General features: G+C 50.9%; 1 protein-coding gene across 1 annotated transcript; it reads left to right on the top strand.

Annotated features, from left to right (window-relative positions):
- Positions 1–6,180: 6,180 nt before the first annotated feature.
- HOXB13 (homeobox B13) lies at positions 6,181–7,818 on the top strand. Its single transcript, XM_048926832.1, has 2 exons — positions 6,181–6,763; positions 7,562–7,818. The coding sequence occupies exons 1-2, from the start codon at positions 6,181–6,183 to the stop codon at positions 7,816–7,818; spliced, it is 840 nt and encodes a 279-aa protein (XP_048782789.1).
- Positions 7,819–10,649: the final 2,831 nt, after the last annotated feature.

The following is a 10,649-nucleotide window of genomic DNA, read 5'->3' as shown; positions in this document are numbered from 1 at the left end:
TTTGGTCGCTAGGAGGGCTGGATGCTACCTGGATGTGAGTTTGGGCATTCACTGAGCCCTCAAGCTGCTCAGGTCCCCAGAAACCTGGCGGAATTCGCGTCCCCACCTTCAACCTCCTCTCCTCCCAAAGGCGGGGGTCGGGAATGAGGAACGCTGACCTTCGAAGCCCCCCCCCCCCCTCCCCCCCCCCCGGAGCACCGAGATCCCCGTCCTTCCCTATTGCTGTTCCCAGCTCGTGTTGAGAAACTCGCATTGGACTCAAAAGCTGAAAAGAGGGGAGGACGCGAGTGTCTCCCGGAAGGTTTGCTGTGATCTGTGCTCCATCCAGGGGACACGGAACCCATCCAGCCCTGTTCGGGGGGGGGGGGAGGAGGGGTGGATCCCGTCGGACGATCCATCACCGTGCTCAGGAAGGCAGAAAGAGCCCGTGTGAGCCGTCCAGCTGCTTTTTTGGTCGTGCATAAATCAGATGAGAACAATAAATAATAATAATTTAAAAAAATAACAAATACAAATCATCCCAAAAAGCACTGTCCCAAATTCCCACTGACTGTGAGCTGAGTGACATTTCCACAGCGGGGCTGCTCTGTGGATGTGCTCTGCTCAGATCCCCGATGTTTTGTCTGCTCCGAAGACTTGAATCCAAACGTTTTGCCACGAATATCAGGAAACGTAATTCCCATTGCAATGGGCACTGCAGGGGCTGAGAGCCTCATCCTGCTGCTCTGCGCAGCTCTGTGCCCAGCTTGGTCCTGGAGGTGCCACCGTTTCGCTGGGATTTATGCTCCATCTTATTGACCTCAGGGAAACTTTTCTGAATGCAAGGTATGAATCACATCCAGCACAGCAGAGTTTGTCATATCGATGGCATTGTCCAAAAGTTAAAGGTCTTCTGTTTGGAAAAATTTCTGAATTACCAGTGAGGCTGGAATAGATGATCACCCATTGTGTGCAGTGGAGAAGAAGCAGGAAGGGCTTCATCAGCTGCAGTGAGCCCTACTACTGTAGCCAGAGCCCTACTGCTGCCTCACAGAGATCCTCAGCATCTGAACAGTCTCATCTGTAGGTTTATGGTGTGAGGTTCCCACCTGCAGGCTGCCCTCTGCCCAAGTTCCCTGGCAGCAGCATGGTGTGGGAGAGCTGCTCCTGGTCTTGCTGAGTTCCCACCTGGATTCACCTCCCTCAGGGGGATCCCAGTCCCAGGCACATTTGCGAGAATAGCCCTAAAATATTCCTGATTCCACTTAAAATCTGACTTATCCCCACCATCCTGTGACCATGCCTTCTGCAGGCTGCCTGCAGGACCTGCAGCCAGGTCCAAGTGGGAAAGTTCAGAGGAATGGAACAGCTCTTAATGAATGAAACATCAGAAGTACAGCAAGCTGCGCGCAGAGCGATTCCCCTTCTATCCCATAACAGCTGAAATGATTTGCTTTAGCTGAGCAGGAACACAGGAACACTGAATTAATCCCTGGAGTGTGCAGGGATGGATGCTCAAAAAGGGAAATGGGCTCAGGCAAAAGTGCTGCTCCAGTGGGGTGGGACTCAGGGCAGAGCAACTCATGCACACATATGGGGGTATGCAGAGGGGGGTGAGGAGAGAGGCACATTTTTGCCATATCTAACAAGAGCACTTGCATATTTAAACAAGGCTGTACACAGAGACAACACAGATGTGGACACCCAGCAGTATTTATGGGGAGGTTTCCAGGTTGAAGGTGTGCAAATGTCTCTGTTTGCAGTAGCAGATGAGCGTTTATGTTTTCTCTCTTTGCTCCAGGACAAGAGGATTTGCTTCATATGCTGCACCCAGGCCACATTACCTTCGATTTCCTCAGGCTTCTGCTTTGCAGGTAAAGCCATACAGATCCAACCACAACTCTTCCTTTCCTGGAGGCAGCAGTGAGGACAGAATGAACCCCTTCTGGAGTTTCAACCTTCCCCTGCCCAATAAGCAAGAGGTGGGCAGAGGGGGAGGCTTAAAGAGGGGCGTATTGCAAAGGAGCTGCAGCCTTTGGGGAACCTCCTAGAGATTCAACACCATATTTTGGAGAAAGGGAAGGAGAACCCCAAAGTGGAGGTTTCAGGTTTGCCTGTCCAGGGTGCTCAGCCTTCCTGGTTCCTGGAAGGGAAACTGAAAGGTAAGGAAGAAGCCTCTGGCCAAACAAACTCAAGGAGGGGAGACCTGAAGTGCAACAAAATGCTTCAAGTTTGAGGTCGCTTCACATTGCACCCTAAAGAGGGGGGGGTCAGAAATGTGCTGCAGTGATTGCAAGCACAGGGGCTCGGCCAGGAGCAATAGACAAGGATAAAAGGAGTGAAGAGAAGCCAGGCCGTGCTGTCTGTTCCCATGCCAGCTGATTTGTTCAAAGGATTCAAGAGCAACGTGCTATGAAGTACAGATTATGGCCCTCCAAGCACCAGGGAGAGAAATCTTCTCCCCTGTGTCCTCCTGAGCTTCTGGGGCTGCCCGTGAGATGGGGGGGAGGGGGGGGGGGGGAGAGAAGGAGCGTCCATCCATGAAGGGAGAAAGAAAGGAGAGGTCAAAATATTTGCCTTTATTTGTTTGGTTTTATTTTCTTCCCAGAAATATTGCCAAAATCAGACACCAAAGGGCTGGGCTCCCTTCCAGAGCCAGAACTCAATTTTTCAGCAATTGATTCTTTCCAAATGTTACGTCTTTAAGTAGTTCCAATTCTTTTTTTCCCCCTTCAAACTGCTTTGGGGTTTGTGTTGGTTTTGAGGTTGCTTTCCCCCCCTTCTCCCCCCTCTATTTTGTGAGGACGACCTCAATTTCAATTGCTTTAATAAAAGAATTACAGACAGTTAGATCAGTTCAGATTTGGAATACCAAAGATTTTCGGATTCCAGATGGCATAAATATTAAATGGATCCCATCAAGAATATAATATCAGTATAGCTGCGAAGTGTATTTAATAATTTCAAACACAATCAGCGAGAGCAGAGAGGAGCTGGTAAATAAATCGATCTTTTCCTTTAAAATGACACCGTTCCTCTGGCTTTATTGTGATATAAAATATCACACCGAATTTTGTGCGTAAAATTGTCAAAGAATAGAAATCTTAATATCGCTTTGAAAGCCACAGTTGCAATCGTTTCCACTGCAAATAGCGCTCGAAATGTTCCGACCGTGTTGCAAAGGTAAACCGAAGGGAAAGGAGACCTCAAAAGATCGGTAATGCCTCCGATAAATCAGCCCACGTGCAAATGTATGGGAGAAGCCGGGTGAAAAAGTCCCCTCCGACCTCTAAATAAGCGAACCCGAGTGGGAATTTGGGGGTGAAAAGAGGCAGAAAGCAGAACCTCAGCCGGCGCTGCTCCTGGAGCTGGCAGCAGGGCTGCGTCTGACCGAGAATTCCTTGGAAAAAGGCTAAAATCCCGTTTCCATTCAGCGGCTCTTCTTCCTTCCTTGGGCGCTGTGCTGTTGGATCTTCCTCGAACGAGATATAAAGAAAAAGGCAAAAAAAATATACGAATTATAATGAAAAAAGGCACAGAGCACCGGGCCAATCGCTCCTCTGCGTCCGCAGCTCCTCACCATCCCGGATCCTTTCGGGTTTTCTCATTTCGAGCTGCCCCGTTTCGACCCCCCCCGCATCTTCTGGATCCGACGGCGGCCCCGCATTGCCGCTCTCGGCGTTCAACTTGGCCTTGACCCCAACACGGAGCCCGGCCCGGAGCTGCGGCAAACGCGGAGCCGAGAGCAAAGCAGGGAGCGGAGCAAATGGGAGCTGGATGGGGAAGGGGGGGGGGGGAACGGGACACGAAGGGCATCAAAGGAGAGCGGTCGTTAAAGTGTGGAAAGGGGGGGAAAAAAGGCGGGGGGGGGGGGGGCTCTGAAAAAGGAAAGGTGGATGTTAAAAAGATAGGAGTTTGATTTTTCAATTTTCTTCCTTTATGTCTATTTTTCCCCACCCCGATTTTTTAGATCTCCCTTTTCTTTCTTCTGTAGTTTCTTTCCGTTTTTGTCTCTTCTTTTTTTCCTCTTTTCCTTTCTCTCTTTTCCTTTCTCTCTTTTCCCATTTTCCCTTTTCTCTATTTCTTTTTTCCCTTCTTTTCTTTATTTTTTCCCTTTTCTTTCTTTCTTCTTTTCCTTCCCTTTACTTTTCATTTCATTTCTTTTTCATCCTTTTCCTTTTTTCTCTCTTTTCCATTTTTCCCTTTCCCCCCTTTCCTGTCTTTCCCCTTTCTTTTTTTTCTTCTCCTTTCTTTCGCTTTTTCTCTTTTCGTTCTTAATTTATTTCTCATTTCTTCTTTTTTCTTATTTCCTTTTTACCATTTTCTTTTTCCCTTTTTCTTTTTCTTCCTTCTCTTTCTTCCTCTTTTTCCCTCTTTTTCTCTTTCTTCCAAAATAAAATAAAATAAAACAAACCCCACCGCGTCCACAAAGACCCCAAGATTTTCAGCAGCAGCGAACGACAAAAACCAAGACCGAACCCGCAACTTCGCGCTCATTTTTACCCTTTTTCTGTAGGACGCAGCGGGGCAAAATCCCATAGAGACCCCACGGATCTCCTGAGCTGAAAGGAGCGGTGTCTGCAGAGGGGGGGGGGGGAAGACCTCCAAGGGCTTTTCCTCAGGAGTTGCCGTTGCCGACCCAGCTCTGTCCCTCTCCCCACCCCGCCCCAGCCCACCCAGCCACAGTCGCATCCACAGGTGGGGATGAAGCTTCAATCCGCACCCCGGGGCCGCTTTGAGGAGCCGCTGCTTTCCCGACGTGATCATTGCTTCCCCCCCCCACCACCACCCCTTTCAGTTTGGGGTTTTGCGACTCAAAGCTTTCTTTGGTGGCCGAAGCCGCTGCAGAAGGAGCGGCGGTGCCGATATTTGGTAACGAGAAAAAGAGAAATTCCCGACTTCTTGCGGATTTCTTAAGCTGATCTCTTTGCAAGAAGGAAACAACGCTTTCCTTCTTGGCAGTGCGTGAGCTGCTCTGCCCTTTGGGTGACAGTGCTGAAGGTTTCCCCCAGACGAAGACTTTTAGGGGAAAACGGAGAGGAACAGGAGGGAGAAAGGCAGCTCTGTGTTTGCACCACAGGTACAAGCAATTAAAAAAGCGCATAGCCCGATCGTTTCTGAACGTTTACACACACGTGGGCCTCGGTGTATTAATTCCAAACTTCTCCACGTTGAAGCAACCCTCCATTTCCACACCCGCCTGTCCATACCCTTCTGTATGCCCACTCCTCCTGCACCCAAAGGCTCTCTCTACGATCCCTCTCCATTTCCAAACTTCCCCTTTGAGCTGCTGACTTGGACCCCCATCCCAAATCCCCATCAGCATTGTGTGAGAAGGCAAAGCTGAACCCAAAGGGACCCTTTTCTCCCCACCCTTTACAGTTATTTTTTTCTCCTTTCACTCCTTGCTTGTCATGATCATACCTTCCCTGCACCCTGTCTATAGGTTATATATAGGTTTAGGTACAAAGCTGTACCTAATATAGAGGTTAGGTAGAGGTTACACAGAATACAGGTTTTGTCTTTTTGGTTTACACTGTGGTGGGTGGCTGCAGGAATGTGCATGGGACACAAACTATGAGCAAGACCAGGCTGAGGGCCTGAGAGGCTCCCCAGGTGTCCCCACTGGAGTTTTTCTGCCCTCAGACCTCTAAGGAAGATGTGGACACATCATTACGGGACGGTTTGAAGCTGAGCCCGTGTTTTTCCACCAGGAATTACTCCTCCGTGCTGCTCTCCGTTCTCCCTCCCCTTCTCCCTCCCTCGTCCCCCATCCCTCCCTCGATCCCTTCTCCCCCCCTCTTATTTTTTTGTATAATGCACAGGCTTGTACCCGCCTGTCACGTGCTGGGGAGGTTTCCTCCCTCCTCCTCCGACTGCAATAAAAGTATTTTCGCAATTTCTGCAGCCACGGTTTATTAGGGCTGGGCTGGAGATTTTTTTTTATTTTTTTTTCCTGTGGGTTTGTCTGTGTGGTGTGTGTGTGTTTTTTTTTTTTCCCCCTCCTTCTCCGTCCTTTTTCCCCCACGCATTAACCAATGAGGCCGGCTCTACCCGTTGCGTCAGGGCAGCCCGGCGGGGCAAGGCAGCTCTCGGCAGCTCTCAGCCTTTTAAAAAGATCCGGGGACCCCCCCCCCTCGGGCAGTACCCGGGTGAAGTCGAGCAGCTTCTCTCCATGCCCCGGCCCCCGCGCCGCCCCGCATGCAGCCCCCTGGCCTCGAGGGGCTCCTGGCTGCCGGCGGCTTCGCAGGCGGTCAAGGCAGGATCCTGCCGCCCCCACCGGCCCTCGGTTGCCCTTCGCCTCCCCCCGGGATGAACCCCGGTTACCCGACTGAAGAAGCGGCCAAGCCGTGCCTTACGGCCCCCCCCGGCCCCGCCGCCCCGCCTGGTCCCACCGCCTCCGCTCCGTTGCCCTACGGGTACCTGGGTGGGGGTTATTATTCGTGCCGAGTCGCCCGCAGCGCTCTCAAAGCCGGCCCGACTCAGGGGCCGTTTCCCCCCGACAAGTACCTGGACCCCCCCGCGGGCAGCGAGGACTTCCAAAGCCGTCCCGCAGAGTTGGCTTTCTACCCCGGTTACGGTGCTCCATATCAGCCTGTGGCCGGATACCTGGACGTGTCGGTGGTGCCGGGGCTGGGCGGTCCAGGAGAGCCGAGGCACGAAGCGTTGCTGCCCGTGGATGGTTACCATCAGCCCTGGGCTCTGGGAGGCAGCTGGAGCGGTCAGATGTGCTGCCCTAAGGATCAAGGCCAGGCCGGCTACCTCCTGAAATCCGCTTTTGCAGGTAAAGTCCGTGGGCTGGAGATGCGGAGGGGCTGTGAGAGGGGTGGTTGGGAGAAAGGCTTAACGTAGTTTGCTCAAATAAGGCTTATAATAACCTACTGGAAAAAAAATGGTGCTGTCGACCAGAAGCTCTTCACTGTGAGCAAGAGGGAGGCCAGGCTGCAAAAATAAGAACTAAGATGAACGATGTCCTTTGCAGCTCGGGCAGTGAGGCGATCGGTGACATAACCCGGAGGCAGCAGTGGGAATGGGGAAAGAGAACGTGTTATTGCTAGGCTGCCTCACGTTGGTGGTCGTTACCTGGACCCTCAAAATAATTACAAATAAATAAATAACAATAATAAAAAAAGATAAGTTTAGAGATGAAAAATAACATATAAATATGTTCAGAGACGAAAAAAACAATCTATAAGTATGTTTAGAGACCAAAATTAAGAACAAGGTATAAATTTAGAGGAGAAGGACAATGTATAAATAAGTTTAGAGGAGAAGGACAATGTACAGATAGGTTTAGAGGAGAAAGACTATGTGAATAAATGCAGAGAAGAAAAAATAAGGCTTAAATAAATGCAGAATAGAGAAACAAGATTTGAATGCATGTAAAGAGGAAAAGCGTGTATGAATAAATGCAAATAGGAAAGATAACCTTTACATTTCGTTAGGGAATACACTGTAAGTAGATAGGAAGACTAGAGGGAAGGACTGGGGTAGTAGAGGGGAAGGTGCTGCTGCCGGATTTGGGGGTCCCGGGTGCGTTGTGCCCCCCCAGCCCGGCCCCGTTCAGCCCCATCTCTCCCAGACGCCGCCGCTCCGTTGCCCCCCGACGGCTGCGCCTTTCGCCGGGGCCGCAAGAAGAGAGTCCCGTACAGCAAGGGGCAGCTGAAGGAGCTGGAGAAGGAGTACGCCAGCAGCAAATTCATCACCCGAGACAAAAGGAGGAAGATCTCGGCAGCCACCAACCTTACGGAAAGACAGATCACCATCTGGTTCCAGAACAGGAGGGTGAAAGAGAAAAAAGTCGTCGCCAAAATCAAAAGCAGCAGCGGTGCACAGTGAGAACCACAGCCATCCCAAACCGCAGCCCCAAAAGGTCCCCGGGGCTCCGGCACGTTGAGCGGCAACGGGAGGGGACTGAAGCATCGTCCTCACGGGGCAATGAAGGGTATTCTGCTCCCGAGGGGCAAAACCCATCGGCAGATGAGGGAACCGCACGTCGGAAAGGGCAATGCTCCCGTCCAGGACTATGTACAGTTTGCCTTTTCTGCCTTTACCACGTCGCATTCGCTTCGTCTCCCTCCGTCGCTTTTGTTCGAACTGCATCAGCAGAGCGCTTTCTTTAAAAAAAAAAAAAGCCTAATTGCATTAATTAACCCCGAACGCAACTCCTGTCTCGTCTGCGTACGGCGGGCCGGGTGGGGGGTGGGGGAGAGCGAACTGCACACGGATTTGTTCTGCAAGGCAAAAACCCGAGCTTAGAACCTAGAATCCAGGCAGGAGCATCCAAATGCTCTTCGATGGAGGAAATCCATGCAGTCCAGGTGTGCTGTAGGGAAACGCACGCACGTTTCTTGCTTGAGCGGACCCGTATTCACAGCCGTTGCTGCAGGCACCCACCGCGTTGCTGTTATGTATCAGAGATGCACATAGGTGTGCAAACGCACACGGTTAGGATTGCGCCTTATTTTCCCTTTCCCAGCCTACGATCTTTGTGTCTGCGTGTCGATATATATACCCAGATGTGTATTCGTATGCATGTACACATGCAGTATGGTACCGGCTGTGTGGATATAAATATATATGCACGTGTTTGTATGCATACATACAATACATGTATGCTCGTGGCTATCTTTTGATACGAGTAAATGCAATTTGTATAATTCCATACACGATTTCGTTTGTACTAATGTTGTACCCACCTCCTCCTAACAACGCTGATTTATAGTGATATGTTTCATAGCATGTGCTGAGATAAACCCCGCGTCATACAAAATGATACTGGTGAATAATAAGAAACGCTGTGATCCTTTACATCAGAATAAATAGGGTGTAAGTACTGGAACCCGCTCTCCTCTTCTCCTTTAGGTGTGTTTGACGGTGGAAGGGAAGGGCTCGGCGCATGAGCCCGCATTCACTGCGTGCCGTTTAGGGGCAGCAGCGCCGGGTTTAAAGCTCCTGTAAACCCCAAACAGCCTCGGAAGGGCGAATAAACTTCAGGACCGCTACCACGGCCACCACCCGCGTTGGTTTGCCTTTTCTTTCTGCCTTTTCTTTTGTGAATGCAATGCATCGAACGGCAGCTTGCTCCAACTCGTGAGCCTTGCAAGCCGCGATTTGCTCTTTTTTTTTTCATTTCTTTTCTTCTTTTTTTCTGTTTTAAAAGTCATTTTTAAAGTATTTCAGGCATGGGCTGCCCTCATTTTTCTGCTCGTTTTCCCGCACGTATTTCCGAGCTTCGGCGTGACGTCACTCCACCATGACGTCACGAGAGGGGAGAGCCGATGGCTTCGTGCTGAGCTTTGCGAGCGGTGATGCAGTGAGGCTGGAAGAGCTCAGTGAATCCCTTTGGGAGGACGTCGGGGCTGCGGGAAATCACAACAAACTGATATAAAAGGAGGAAAATAGGCAAGATGAGGGACTTTTCCAACACGAGTGATTCTATATGGGCGGTGGAAGGGCAGAAAAGCTCCTCCGCCTTCTGACAACTGCAGGGATCCGTTAATTTTTGCTTTTCCCCATCTGGATCCTGCTATGAATTACTCTCTATACTGAACCATTTTGTTTGTTTGCTTGCTTGCTCGTGTTCTACAGTTTCTGGCTGGAGGGGTGGCTCAAAGCTTCCCATCTCTGCCTTACAGCTCCATCCCTTCTGTGCAGGAAAATGCCTGGAAACGTTTTGCTGCTTTCCTAAACGTGGTAGGGACTGAGAATCTCCAAATCTCTCAATTTCTCTCCAAATCCTTTATCCCTGTGTTAACCATTGAGTCCACCAGCCCTCATCTCTGTGCCTGCAGAGGCCATAGAGCAGAGGCAGCTTTGCCCGAGAGGAAGCAGTCACTCGGATGTTCCCCAGAGATAAGCATATAATCCAATAAAATAATAAAATAATAAATAAAAAATAAATCTGACCGCGATCTTCAGCGTATCTGAAAGCAACTTCAAAAGAAACCAGGGCTGTTTATAGGTTTGGAAATGGATGCTCTCCTCTATGGCACGTTAAGGGTTAATCCTTTTAGTGACATCTTCCTTTTTCCCATCCTTTCCCCCACATCTGGGCTCTTTCACCGATGTGGAGCGGGCGATAACCAGACCTCCAACCCCCCCCCCCCCCCTCCCCAGCTCGGTCAGAACTGCTTGACCCCCCCCCCCCCCCCAGTGGCGAGACGGGGGGATTCGTGCTCCCCCCCCCAAACGCCTGTCCTCAGTTCCGGCCCCAAATCCGAGGTGGAAAATGCGGATGGGAAGGGGAGGAGGGAAGTCTCGGGTAGAGCTGTAAAACCTTTACACGGCGGCCTCAGCAAAAGGCGAGAAAGCCCCGACATCCTCGTAAAACGCCGGGAAGGAGCCGCTGCCGGGGGGCACCGGGCCAGGTGAAGGATCCCGGCCCCCTCCCTTTGCCATTGAACTTGAAACTCGACAAACCTGGGGCAAAGCAGCTCCAAATCCCGAGCACAGCAGCCCTGGGAGGTTCCGGGTGGGCTGAAGTGGGAGCTTTGGGGGTGGCTTCGGTATGGTTTCAGTATGAAAATCGGGTTTAAACCAGAGTGTTGGAAATGTGCCTTCATCCAGCAGCTCCCGAGCTGAACTGCCCTCTCCTCTCCTCTCCTCTCCTCTCCTCTCCTCTCCTCTCCTCTCCTCTCCTCTCCTCTCCTCTCCTCTCCTCTCCTCTC

This window comes from Lagopus muta, chromosome 25 (assembly GCF_023343835.1).
Source record: "Lagopus muta isolate bLagMut1 chromosome 25, bLagMut1 primary, whole genome shotgun sequence".
NCBI lineage: Eukaryota > Metazoa > Chordata > Aves > Galliformes > Phasianidae > Lagopus > Lagopus muta.
Note: the sequence above shows the minus strand (reverse complement) of the source record. Positions and strands in the feature narration are given on the sequence as shown.